This window comes from Aquarana catesbeiana, linkage group LG13 (assembly GCF_042186555.1).
Source record: "Aquarana catesbeiana isolate 2022-GZ linkage group LG13, ASM4218655v1, whole genome shotgun sequence".
NCBI classification, from domain to species: domain Eukaryota; kingdom Metazoa; phylum Chordata; class Amphibia; order Anura; family Ranidae; genus Aquarana; species Aquarana catesbeiana.
Window position 1 is genome coordinate 19669102 of NC_133336.1, and position 14384 is coordinate 19683485.

Here is a 14384-nt window from a genome sequence, read left to right on the forward strand (position 1 = left end):
GTTCACTTCTTCTGGAATCAAAAATCAATCCCAACACTGCTTACCAGAAACAGCAGGTATGTTTTATACTCCGAGAAGCTAAAATCAGTTTGGTGCTGAACACGGAAAGTTGTTTTTTTTTTTTTTTTTTTTTTTTTTTTTTTTTATCTTAAAGGTGTTTTAAAGGTAACAAACCTGTTATACTTACCTGCTCTGTGCAATGGTTTTGCAAAGAGCAGCCCCTGATCCTTCTGGGTCCCCTGCTGGTGCTCCTGGTTCCTTTTCCCTGCCCAGTGCCACCGTCGGCAAGCCTCTTGCTATGGGGGCACTCAAGCGGGCTCGCTCTCGAGCCGCACTCCTGTTAATGAACGTGGTCTATTCGCACTCACAGCGTGGCTCAGCTCCGTCCGACGCTCTCTCCTCATTCGCTCGCTGGCTGTGATCGATGGCAGGTTTTTTTTTTTTACCTTAATGCATAGAATGCACAAAATAATAAATGCCCATTTTTTTTACCTGCAAAAAGATGTGCATTTATTCCTTTTTTAAATTTTTTTTTATTTAATAAAAAGGTGAACTTTTATCCTTTTTCAACTTTAACTGAAACATTTAATCTGAATGTACCATAAATTAATAGTTTAATATTTAACTGTAGATTCATCTACACAAAAGGCATGTAAAATAAAGAAGAGTTTCATATAATGTCAGGAGACTGCTGGAGAACAGGGATATGAGAGTTGCGCCTCAGAATGTTTACTGGCATGCCACTGAAGGGTTAAAGTGCAACTTCACTCTCCCAATAAACATTATTTTTAATCCTCATGCTGCTAGCATTGGTAAATAGATAGGAAAGTACTTTTTTTTTTTTTTTTTTTCAATTACTTCCTGGTTTCTTGCCTAGGCAAATGATATCCTACATCCCTGGAGTCTCCAGGAGGGGAGGCGAGGAGTAGGGGTTGTCTCAGCTAAGCACACTGTGCTAAGGGCAGATGGATTCCAGGAAGTAAATGCTTCATGAATCAACTGCCCTTACTCAAGATGGCCACAGCCAGAAATGCTAGGGTTGGGGGGGGGTATTTTTCTAAGTGATTTCTGAACAAAATAAAGCATGGAGACATGGATGGATGGAGGAGTTTAATTTGAATATTAAAAATGAATTAAAGTGATATTAGTGATGGTCTTGTGTTTCCTTTTTTTTATTTAAAAACATGTTAGATTTACCTGCTCTGTGCACGGATCCTCCTCTTCACGGGTCCCTCGCCAGCGCTCCTGGCCCCTCCGTCTTGCTGAGTGCCTCCACAGCAAGCAGCTTGCTATGGGGGTGTAGCGTCACATATGGCGACCCATCACATTCCGCTACCTGCTGGACTGCCATATGCGTTCCAACACTGTTTGCCGCAGGGCCCCTCGCGGGCTTGCTTCGCTCGCCGTGCTTCGGGCACGGCCTCGCTTTACTCTGCATAATTATAATCTAACTCTATGTTCGCTTGGATGGTGGGGCTTGAACCTGGACTCAGGGGCGTGGGCACAAAATTCTGCGCAAGCTCAGATCGCCACAGTGTTGGAATGCATATGGCGCATGCGCAGTCCAGCGGGTAGCCAAATGTGATGGGTTGCCATATGTGACGCTACAGGGGCACCCGAGCCGAGCCGCTGCTCTGTGTGTCCACTCAGACACAGAGCCGCGGCTCGGTCCCACCTTCTCTCTCTCCTGATTGGCTCACTAACTTTGTTTGACAGCAGCAGGCTTTGTTGGACAGACAGCCCGCTGCTGTCTTCAGCCAATGAGGAGGGAGAGTCTCGGACAGCTGAGACTCTCGTGGAACATCGCTCGATTGAGATGGAGCTCAGGTAAGTATTGGGGGGGGGGGCTGCTGCACACAGAAGGTTTTGTATCTTAATGCATAGAATGTATTAAGATTTAAAAGAAAAGAAAAAATCTGCGTTTTTGATACCATTTTAAATGGCGTTTTCGGTTTGTGGTGTAAAGATGCAGTGAAGATCCATTTTAATTAATTAAATGATCCAGCTGTCTTTGGAATGTGTGCTGATTTATACTTGTTTGTCATATCCACATCTGCTCCTTCCCTTCCTTGTGTGAATGCGGATTTTAATATTGTTGTGTTTTGTTTGCAGGACACGTTAATCGTGTGGTCGGAGGCCGAAAACTATGACCTGGCTCTGAGTTTCCAGGAGAAAGCTGGATGTGACGAGATCTGGGAGAAAATATGTCAGGTGTGTCCTCTCTCTCCTTTTCCTCTCTTGTGTTTCTGTATCTTAGATGTGATGCAAGAGCAGATTCTATTTGTGCCATGCTCAGTGTATTGAGTAACACATGGAAAGTATTAGCGTAACCATTCCTGGACAAATCCCAGGTGCCATGGAGGCTGCGGGGAGAGAACAAAATGACAGCTGGCGTCATATTTTCATCCATCTTTTGTAGTTTAGCACACTTAAAGTGGATGTAAACCCCTCCATATAGCCAGTGAAGAAGTGACTGCCATGTAGGTGAAACAAATTCACCTACATAAGCTGTACCTGTTTATCTGCAGTCTTCTCTACATCTGTTCAGAGTATAAGATTAGCGGCAACACACAGATTTTGTCCTTTTAAATATAAATATATATATATATATATATATATATATATATATATATATATATATATATATATATATATAATTTCATTTTTTTTTTTTTTTTGGGTATTTTTTTGAGCCATTAAAAGACAAGAATTTTATAAAGCTTGTCTGAGCTTTCAGAAAATGGGCCACAGAGCTTAAAGTGGAGTGTCCCAGAAACCCCCCCCAACCCCCCTCCCCCCAAAAAAAAAAAAAAAATTTATGTTTACTCACCTCTAAATGCCTGTTGCTAGGGGGTCCCTCATAGTCTGCCTCCTTCGGCGCCTGGGCTTCTGACATCACTTCCCTCGGCGCAGGAAGGGAGATCGCCTCTCTCCCCCCCCCCCCTCTTGTCAATCTTCTGGGACACGTGACAGGTCCCAGATTGCGCGGCCAGTGACGGCACGCAGCTCGTGCATGCCCGGTGGGTGCCCGGCTGTGAAGCCACAGCCGGGCGCCCACAGTTAAGATGCCGGCGCTGCCGAGCCGGGGGGGGGGGGGGACAAGCGGGGCTTCGATCCCCCGCATCGCTGGACCCTGGGACAGGTTGTTAGTCAGCAGCTGCAGTATTTGTAGATGCTGACTTTTTTTTTTTTTTTTTTTTTAAGTGGGAACCCCGCTTTAAATTACATGCTGCAGGGCTCAGTGAGGAGAGCTTTAAAAGCTGATTGGAGGGAAGGGGAGACACACATCCCCTACACACAGAAACAGAGCTGAGGATGTCAATCACAGGATGTGTTCTGAAGCTCCCTCCCCTTTCCTTTTTTTTTTTTTTCTCTTGGTGTCAGGAAAACTTGTCAGAAGTGACTCCTGCAGATAGCCGAGGAAGGAGGCAGCAGAGAGAAATGACGCTTAGTGCTCTGAATTGAGACACTATAGAGCACTGATGGCAAACCTTGGCACCCCAGATGTTTTGTAACTATCTTTCCCATGATCCTCATGCACTCTGCAGTGTAGTGGAGCATCATGGGAAATTTAGTTCCAAAACATCTGGGGTGCCAAGGTTCACCATTACTGCTATAGTGGGATATTGCTTTGTTCATATTTCATGTCTGAGGTTTACAACCACTTTAACCATTTAAGCTCTAGAAGGTTTTACCCCCTTCATGACCAGGCCATTTTTTTGCTATTTAGCATTGCGCTACTTTAACCGGTTATTGCGCAGTCATGAAATGCTGTACCCAAATTAAATTTATAAGTTTTATCTTGCACAAATAGAGCTTTTATTTGATGATACTTGATCATTACTGGGTTTTTATTTGCAATATATGTACCCATATACCAAAAGTTGTCCAGTTCCTGCTGAACTGGCATTTTTTTTTTTTAGGTATGAGTATGCCCTACTTTAGCTACACTTAAAAGAGAAGTATGTTGTTTTTTTTTTTCTTCTTATTTTAGAATCGTACTTACCTAGGTGGATACAGCCTCAGTGCCCCTCGCTGGCTCAAAGACTGAGAAACGAATTAAAGAAAAGAAAAGAATTAAAGGATTCAAAAACACATACTCCCCTGGCACATCTGCTCTAAGACCGAGAACTGAGCAATCACAGCCGCTGATCCCTCAGTTCTTGGTCTGCTCCGAACAGAGAGTGGTGACTGTCTATCAATGCCTTTGCACTCTGCTCCTCCAGCATTCACTGGAGCATCAGGCTGGAGAGGGGGGCGGACACATCTGTCTTCAGCTCTTAGCTGTGTGCTGAAAGGCAGAGCCAACTGTCAATCAGGCAGCAAGGTGGATCCAGCCTATATTCGTCCAAGCCCAGTGTAGCTCTTGCCCCATCAGCTGATGACGGCAATAACTCACCATCATCTGACTTTGGGTCACAGGAGAACGAAACTAAATGTACCCCTGTGACCCATAAAAGTACAGTCAAAAAGAAATCTTTGGCCATACATATTTAAAGGTTTTTTTTTTTTTTTTTTTTTAAAGATATTTTTTATTGACTTTTTTGTTTCAATACAAACCAGTTGTACAAAAAAAAAAAACACAACAACAACTTATCACTAAATAAATCACAGTTAAACATTGGTATACCTTGTCAAGTATATTGTCTACTTATGGGGGGGGGGGGGGGGGGACCAAACAGCTGGTTGGTGGTAATTCGATCTGAGATTGATTACACAGTTTATATATAACTAGGTATTAACAAATATGAGTTATAGTAGTTCACATACATATGGTGTTCATTCTGGCACGGCATGAGAATGGCATAGATCAAGCACACACTATATAGAGAGGGTCATGGGGCTAGCCAGCCACCTGTCCCATATTTTGTGGAACATTTTTTTTCGTTTCCTAAGTTCAAAGGTAAGTTTATATAACGGTATAACATCATTAATTAATTTTAGCCATAGGGATTTCAAAGGTGTTTGTATACCTTTCCAGGATAGTAGTATAGACTTTCTAACATAGAAATAAAGGATACAAAATAGTCTCCTGGCTTGTTTAGGTATATGTAGATCACCAAAGACCCCCAGTAAGCCATTCTTCGGGTGAATAATATTGGGGAGTCCTAGGGCCGAGGAAATGAAAGAACCCACCTCCCTCCAAAAGTTTAAAGGTTACACTTTACATTTGTACGGCTGATATGCTGATTTACAGAAACATCTACACCAGGGATCCTCAAACTACGGCCCTCCAGCTGTTGCAGAACTACACTTCCCATGAGGCATTGTAAAACTCTGACATTCACAGACATGGCTTGGCATGATGGGAATTGAAGTTCCTGAACAACTGTAGGGCCGCAGTTTGAAGACCCCTGATCTAAACCTTCTTGATTTGAAACAGAGCCAGTACTGTGCAGAGGTAGAGCGTTTGTCACCACAGTCCTCCTTATAGGCTTCCAGCCAGGTGCTATGCAGGCACAAGGTTTTTTGTCAAACACTTAGATAAATAAATAACCATTGCTATCATGGCTGAAGTACGTGAATGTGGTCAGGTGTGATTTTTCTGGCAGAACAGATAAGTTGCCACACTCAGGTGAAAAGTTTAACCAGGCAGAGTCACTCTGAAGCCCCCTTCTTCTTGGTTTTCTTCCAGGTTCAAGGGAAAGACCCCTCGGTGGACATCACTCAGGACCTTGTGGACGAATCAGAAGAGGAGCGCTTCGAGGACATGTCCTCCCCGGGCCTGGAGCTGCCAAGCTGTGAACTTAGCCGGCTAGAGGAGATCGCCGAAGTCGTGGCATCGTCGTTACCGTCTCCGCTACGTCGCGAGAAACTCGCCCTGGCCCTGGAGAATGAGGGATATATCAAAAAACTCCTGGAACTTTTCCACGTGTGTGAAGACCTGGAGAACGTTGAAGGATTGCACCAATTGTATGAAATAATCAAGGGGATCTTCCTTTTAAACCGAACTGCACTCTTTGAGGTCATGTTTTCAGAAGACTGCATTATGGACATCATTGGCTGCTTAGAGTACGACCCGTCTTTGTCCGTGCAGCGCAAACACCGCGAGTTTCTAACACAAACTGCTAAGTTTAAAGAGGTGATTCCCATATCAGACCTTGAACTGAAACAGAAAATCCACCAGACCTACAGAGTGCAGTATATACAAGACGTGGTATTGCCCACCCCTTCTGTCTTTGAAGAAAACATGCTGTCCACGCTTCACTCTTTCATATTTTTTAACAAGGTGGAGATAGTTGGGATGTTACAGGTAAGGTCCTGCTGTGGAGTTTTGATCCATCAGCCTGGAAGAAATTCGTTGTTTTTTGTTTTTATTTTTTATATAGTGACAGGCCCCCTGCATCCTAGCAACCAAGGATGCCTTTCTTAGTTGCTAGGATGCAGCTGGCCTGTCACACTATGTAACACAACCAGTAAAAATAGACTGGGTGGAACAGGGTAACTGAAATGCCTCCTCCTGCACACCTAGTGAGGGCAGGGCGCTTGTCTTCCACACTTGGTTCCTGGGGCAAACGCTGTCATTCACAGTAAATTAAAGTGGTTGTAAAGGCTGAAGGGTTTTTTTTTACCTTCAATGCGTGAAGGTAAAAAAACCTTTTCAGGGTGCTGCTCCCCCCCAGCCCCCTCCAATACTTGCCCGATCCAGTGATGTGCACCAGAGCAGCAGGTCTCTCCCTCCTCAGAGAGAGTATAAGGTGAAGAGCCGGCAACTCTTCCTCCCGATAAAAGTACTTTATTGATAAAGGGTACAGTGTACAAGTTACAGCAACTTACATGTTTCGGTAAGAAACCAAATAAATAGCCATGGCTATGAATAAGGTTTTTTTACCGAAAACTCGGAGGGTTATAGCAAGCAGCTTGCTGTGGGGGCAGGAGGGAGGGGGCCAGGAGCGCTGGTGAGGGACCCGAGAAGAGAAGGATCGGGCCTGCTCTGCGCCTAACCATTACACAGAGCAGGTGAGTATAACGGGTTTGTTAAAAAAAATTAAAATTGGTTTTAATATTTTAAGTTGTATCTGTGGCACTCCAGGATTTTACCTTTTTTATTCTTTTGTAGGTACTAATGAAAGCATTTGTGTAATTCATTTTTTTTTTTTGTGCTAAAAGCCTCATTTCAGTCTGGCTTCATAAAGTGACTTGAGGGACGGAATTAAATGCATTCAAATTTTTAAGGGTCCACCCAAATGTGATATATCATTGTGGTTGTCGGAGTCGCTAGCTTCCTTTTATCTTTTGGGCACTTTAGTTGGGGATATCGCCCCATCACTGATCCTAGATTGGTCACACACATACACACACATACCCCCTGGAATGATCCCACTCTTATGCAAGACCATACATGGATCGAATTCCCAACTAATTTTCTTTTGAAAATCAGAAATTTTGTGCATTTTGGGATCTGATGATACCACCGTTTTTTATTTTGAAATTCAACCAACCAAGCCTTCTATTTCACCTCATGTTGCTACAGAAAATAATTTTTGCGGCCGTGAATATTCTTTTCTTGTACTCGTGCTCTTTTCTTTTTCGATTTTATATTTCTCACACGATTCTCCCATCATTGATTTGAAAAGCGCTAGTTTTTTAATAAAAACTTCCAACATGCCCAATCACTGAAATTCGATGGTCACTCGGAAATCGGCCATTGTTGCGGCCCACTAATGGTGCAAAGTCCCAACGAAAATTCTTAGAAAAGATTTTCGAAAAAAGATAATGCTTTCGGAATTCGGCCCATGTATGGCCGGCCTTACTGTAGCATTTGTTATATTCTACAAAAAGGGCTGCAGGGAGGTTTGCCGACTCGGCAAGACCGTGATCTCAGAATGTGGTACCCTGAAAACAATCTGTGTTGAGTCCTCCATAATTGACAAAAAAAAAACAAAGATCCTGAAGTACATTTTTTTTTATTCCAGATTTTCCTGTGTTCTCTTAGATTTGGTGATGACTTTTTCTTGTATCAAGTATTTACCTCTTAAGTTTGCTTTTGCTAGATTGTAAGCTCTTATGAGCAGGGTTGATGTCTGTGTTTATTGGTCCTTGTATTGTGACTGTCGTTAATTTTTCGCTGAAATCTACAGAGGGTGTTTGCAAAAGCTTTCTCAAGTGTATTGAATGTGCATTGTGTGCAATTTTGCAGCGTTTCCAATTTATTCAGAAATCTGCTTGTGCCATTAGTCTGAATACTGTACAGCCGTAATTTTAATGCATCCTTGTAACGTTCATTGAAGAAGCCAATGCCAGAGTGGTACCTGACTATTGAATAGGATATCCGTGTACACATTACTTACTTTTTGATTTTGTTGCCCACCTTTTAGGAAGATGAAAAGTTTCTTACAGAATTATTTGCGCACCTCACAGATGAAGCAACAGATGATGAGAAGAGGCAAGAGCTAGTAAGTCTAGTCATGTGAATGGTATATTTCATTGTTTAAAGAGTTGGTCCTCCTAGCAGTTATGGGCTGAGACATTTGGGGTCTTCTCGTACTTCTTGGTGACTCTCTTTCTTTTTTTTTTTTTTTTTTTTTTGGAATTTTAAGTTTAGAAATTTAAACAAATACCTGAATGGTGGAAAGTTGTGCCCAAAAAGTCAATAGGCCAGGAATAAGGACTAGTCACCAGTATTCTCAATAAGCTACAGTCAGTTGATTTTTTTTTTTTTCTTACTACTGACCTACCTTGCCTTGTTCTGTGTAAAAGTGGCAGGCTTTTACTTCCTCCTATCATAGCTGCCCCCCTGATGACTGGTGATTTGTTAATTGGTGGGGAATATTTAAGAAGCAGTGGAAGAGGTGGAGGAAGCACAACTGAATGAATTAAAGAGGAAGTAAAACCCCGATGGGTTTTACTTCCTCTTTATTCCCCTGCAAAGTAAAAGCATAATGAATGCTAGCCCATTATGTTGCACTTACCTGCAAACGAAGCCCGCAATGTCCCCGCTGGTGGCCGCGTCAATCTTCACCCCTTTTCCTTCCGGGGCTGTGGACTCCGGCTCTGTGACTGGCCGGAGTCGTGCGACGTCACTCCCACGCATACACGGGAGCCGACGGTCACGGCACGAGCCCTAAAGAAAGGGCACGAGCGTGCCCTTTCTTTAGTGCGCATGCGCCGATGACGGCACAAGTGTATATGGTAAATATCAATCAAATAGAAGTGCAGTGCTATTTTGTGTAAAAAGACAATATATAGTGACTCCAATTCAACAGAAATGCGTAAGTCTATAAAACAATCTGTGAACATTAAATTTGAAAATGAATTCATAAATTATATCAAAGTTCATAAAACAACTCTTTTGTCGCATTAAAGTGCTCCTCAATTTTTGTGACTTCTCAATTATTATCCACCACTGAGATAAACATATTTTCTCCAGATATTGATACAATGTGAACACCTCCACCAGCTGTTATACCTGCTCACCTCATATATGAGTCAGATCGACTCAGAAACAATTCCTTTGCTTTCCTTAAGCTATGAATCCCTTTGTTCCACATCCTGCATGCTACTTTCCAATCAATAGCTTTCAAGGGGGATCGCATGGATCACAGTAGGGGCTCTCATATAAAATAACCCACTGCTTCTCTCCTTCCTCCACACCAACGAAACAGTGTTCCCTATGGGATATGTTTCCGCAATTCATGTAATAATAAGTAGAGGATACATAGTGCTCTCTGTATGTAACATTTATTAAAATGTCCCAATAAAATTACACTCAAGATATTCAGTTAAAATCGTCTCTAAGCAATACGACAGCGTCCGCTTGCTCACCCCCTGTGGCTGCATAATGTCACGTGCTCGGCTCCTCCCCTCAATGCACGTATCGCCCTCTGGTTGGGCTTTCTCAATAGATGGGTAGGGCCTCCTCACCCGAGCCCTTAAATAGCTCAGCGTTACCATAGTAACCTCCCGGGCTTTACCCCAGTAGTCTGGAGTCTATACAGACACGCCCACTTCCCGTGGACCACGGAAGTGTCATATATAAAGATCTCTTCTAAATTTTCTAGTTCAACCCCATTTGTGTGTACCATTACAGCCGCAATTGCGATAGACCTTCATACCCCCCTACTCCGGACTGCTGCGGTAGTTACCCAGTCACAATCTGAACAAGAAATGACTAAAATGGGCAGTATTTACCACTTCTACTGTGACATTACCTTTTATTAATATTTATGGTCACTTATATATGTAGTTTAACTCCTACATATATAATCTAATTGATTGTGTTGCAGAGCTAAACTCATTTGGTCAAAGCAAAGTAATATGGTAAATATCTCCTAAACCGTGCAGGTTTAGGAGATATTTCCAGTACCTACAGGTAAGCCTTATTATGGGCTTACCTGTAGGTAAAAGTGGTGTGTAAGAGTTTACAACCACTCTAAGCAGAAGCAGAGAGATCTTTGCACTGCAGGTGCTCGGATACAGCTTTCTCCCCAGCAAGGAGAACAGTGATTAGAACACAAATGACATCACCAAATCTCACTCTAAATCTGGTGGGACTAGCGGTCCGAGAATGCACTCATGATCTTGCACTGCAGGTATACAACTATGAGGCTGAAGGCCCAGGAAGTGCACTTCAGTTTTGCAGGATTACTTGAAGACAACAGGTAGATTATTTTTTTTTTTTTTTTTAATGGGTGTTGCTTAGGCACAGTTGGTATTAGATGCTTATTATAACTGCACTTTTTAACCTTCGCTCAATTTTTTTATGTATTAATGTCATTGTGATTGTAATAATAAAGACTTAAGATATTTGTTTGATCTCACCAAAACCGTTAGGTGATTTATATCCCCAGCTTTTACCAAAAAGTTATGTCTCAGTTTTGGAAGGACTGACCCTTTTAACTGTTGAACCCTATTTCTTACTGTTTCCCTCTAACAATATCGTTTTTTACAACCCCAATTTCAGAAAAGTTGAGATGCTGTGTAAAATCAACATAAAAATAGATTGCAATGAGTTTGCAAATATCATCAACCCATATTTTATTCACAATAGAAAACTTAAAATGTTTAAACAGAAATTGGACCATTTTAAGAAAATGAGGACATTTTGAAATTGATGGCAGCAACACGTCCCAAAGTCAGGACAAGGCTATGTTTAGCACTGTGTCGAGAAGTCAGGAAAAGGCCATGTTTAGCACGGTGTAGAGAAGTCAGGACAGGGTCATGTTTAGCACGGTGTAGAGAAGTCAGGACAGGGTCATGTTTAGCACGGTGTAGAGAAGTTAGGACAAGGCCAATGTTTAGCACAGTGTAGAGAAGTTAGGACAGGGTCATGTTTAGCATGGTGTAAAGAAGTTAGGACAGGATCATGCTTAGCATGGTTTAGAGAAGTCTGGACAGGGTCATTTTTAGCACGGTGTAGAGAAGTTAGGACAGGGTCATGTTTAGCATGGTGTAAAGAAGTTAGGACAGGATCATGCTTAGCATGGTGTAGAGAAGTCTGGACAGGGTCATTTTTAGCACGGTGTAGAGAAGTCAGGACAGGGTCATGTTTGGCGCGGTGTAGAGAAGTTAGGACAGGGCCAGGTTTAGCATGGTGTAGAGATGTCAGAACAATGCCAATGTTTATCACGGTGTAGAGAAGTCAGGACAGGTCATGTTTAGCACGGTGTAGAGAAGTCAGGACAGGTCATGTTTAGCACGGTGTAGAGAAGTCAGGACAGGTCATGTTTAGCATGGTGTAGAGAAGTCAGGACAAGGCCAATGTTTAGAACGGTGTGAAGAAGTCCGGACAATGCCAATGTTTAGCACGGTGTAGAGAAGTCAGGGCAAGGCCAATGTTTAGCACGGTTTAGAGTAGTCAGGACAGGGCCATGTTTAGTATGGTGTAGCATCCCCTCTTCTTTGACCAACACTCTAAATGTCTGGGAACTGAGGTGACCAGTTGCTGGAGTTTTGGAAGAGGAATGTTGTCCCATTCTTGCCCGATATAACTGCTCAACAGTCCTGGGTGGTCTTTGTCGTATTTTTTGTTTCGCGATGTGCTTAAAATTTTCAATTGGTGAAAGGTCTGGACTGCAGGCAGAGTTAAGTCCTACTCCTACTTGGAAACCATGCTGTTGTCATAGATGCAGTATGCGGTTTAGCATTGTTCTGCTGAAATATAAAAGGTCTTCCCTAAATTGCGCCCCCCCCCCCAGACCCCCCCCACCCAACACAGGCGGCTTCTGAACTGAGAGCTGATAACATACCGGTAGGTCCCTCTTCTCTTTTAGTCCGGAGGATGTGGTGCCCATGCTTGCCAAAAAGACTTTCAAATTTTGGATTCGTCTGACCACAGAGCAGTTTTCCACTTTGCAACGGACCATTTTAAATGAGCTTTGGCTCAGAGAAGACAGTGGCGTTTCTGGATTATGTTCAGATATGGCTTTTTCTTTCCATGGTGGAGCTTTACCTTGTATTTGGATGGCTGGGCAAGCTGTGTTCAGACAGTGATTTCTGGAAGTATTCCTGAGCCCATGCAGTGATCTCCATCACACAATCATGCCTATTTTTATAATGCAGTGCCGTCTGAGGACCCGAAGGTCACCACCATCCAATATTACATTTCACCCTTGTCCCTTTCCACACAGAGATTTCTCCAGATTTTCAGAATCCTTTATGATATGCACTGTAGATGATAATACATTGAAAATCTTTACAAATTTATGTTGGAGAACATTATTCTGAAATCGACAACTTTTAGATGCAACTTTTTCACAGATTAGTGAACCTCTGCCTATCTTTACTTGTGAGACATTCTGACTCTCTAAGATACTTTTTTTTTTTTTTTCTTTTTTTTTATACCCATTCTTGTTACTGACCTGTTGCCAATTAACTTAATTAGTTGCAAAATTTTCTTCCAGCTCTTCTTTGTTACTACCCCTTACTTTGCCAGCTTTGTATTGCCCTATCCCAACTTTTTTGAGACTTGTTGCTGCCATCAATTTCAAAATGACCTGTTTTTTATTTTTTTTCATTTTCTTTCTTAAAGTGGGAACATTTTCTCAATTTAAACATTTTGATATTTTTTTTTGTTTTTTTTATTGTGAATAAAATACGGGTTTATGAGACTTGCAGAGCATTTGCATTCTGTTTTCAATGTAGATTTTACACAGGGTCTCAACTTTTTTGGAATTTGAGTTTGTATAATAGTTGCTATATTCTTTCTATAAGTGGTTTAGTCATTTTTAGTCAGTCCATCCTGTTTAATTTTTTTTTTTTTGTGCTACAGGTAAATTTCCTGAAAGAGTTTTGTGCTTTCTCTCAAACATTACAACCTCAGAATAGAGACGCTTTCTTCAAGACCCTGTCCAATATGGGTATACTGCCCGCCCTGGAAGTGATTCTGGCAAGTAGCGCAGTTCATTATATTGTACTAAAATAGAAATTGGCTGAAATGTTGTAATTCACGAATAAGTGTCCATCATGCATTTTTGGTACATTAGCATTGCTTGAAGTTTTGGTTATTTTATTTCCTTCTAGCCAGATTTGTTTGCAGCTGTTTGAGAAAAAGGAATCTGACTAAGAACTATGTTTTACTGTTATATGCAGTTCGAAGTACAGTCCTTTCATCAGTGTATTGAAGCGTATTCAAACCCTTTTGCTACCACTGACCTATGTCCTATGCTGGCAGAAGCAGTACATTCACCCCCTTCCATGTTTTTCTAGGCTCCACTGTCCCACTTGCAGACCCAGGACAAGCAAAGTGCTGGGTTGGGAGACCAGCAAACGTCCATTCACTGATCTCTCCTACCTAGTAAGAGCCCAGAAATAATGTGCATTACATTACATCTGGGTGCAGCTGTCAAATTCCCTGGCTGGTGAAGAAGCTAATGGAGTGTAACCTGCGCTTCATTACCTTCAATGGAGGGCAGGTGAGATATAAGGGTCTAATGGACAAAAGACAACCTCTCGCAGCTAGGAGATTAACACCTTAGGCCGTGGCCATCAGATCAAGGTAAATTTACATCTCTGTGGTGAAAAGGTAGGTTAAGTTAGGGCAAAGGGGGATAAAGACTTTGTTTTGACCACTTATCAACCACAATATGTATATATACGTTGCGGTTTCCAAGTGGTTTACCGGGATTATGGCTGAAGATTTTACCGGTATCTTTTTCTTCATATCAAAAATGGGAAACTCAAGCGCTAATATGAATATAACAATAAATGATTTCAGCTGGAGCTATTCTAAAGTGCTCTGACACCACATATAATTAAATGATATTGGTAATTGTGCGCTAAAACCTAAAATTAATATTCGCAGTGCACAATAAAACAATCACATATAATAAATTATCCATAAGCATTAGTAAGTAAAAACTGTATCAAAAATACATATGCCGTGATAATATTCCCTAGAGTCTCTGCTAAAAAAAAAAAAAAACATGTTTGGGGGTTATAGTTAA

General features: G+C 41.9%; 1 protein-coding gene across 1 annotated transcript in view; it reads left to right on the forward strand.

The window, feature by feature from the left end:
* The window catches only part of PPP4R3A (protein phosphatase 4 regulatory subunit 3A), a gene marked incomplete at its 5' end in the record, with an annotated part of 39695 nt that continues 25311 nt past the window's right edge, over positions 1 to 14384 (forward strand). Inside the window, 5 exon segments of the mRNA XM_073609701.1 lie at positions 1 to 56; positions 2113 to 2211; positions 5636 to 6253; positions 8319 to 8396; positions 13211 to 13327. Of these exon segments, the coding sequence (XP_073465802.1) occupies positions 1 to 56; positions 2113 to 2211; positions 5636 to 6253; positions 8319 to 8396; positions 13211 to 13327 (968 nt within the window).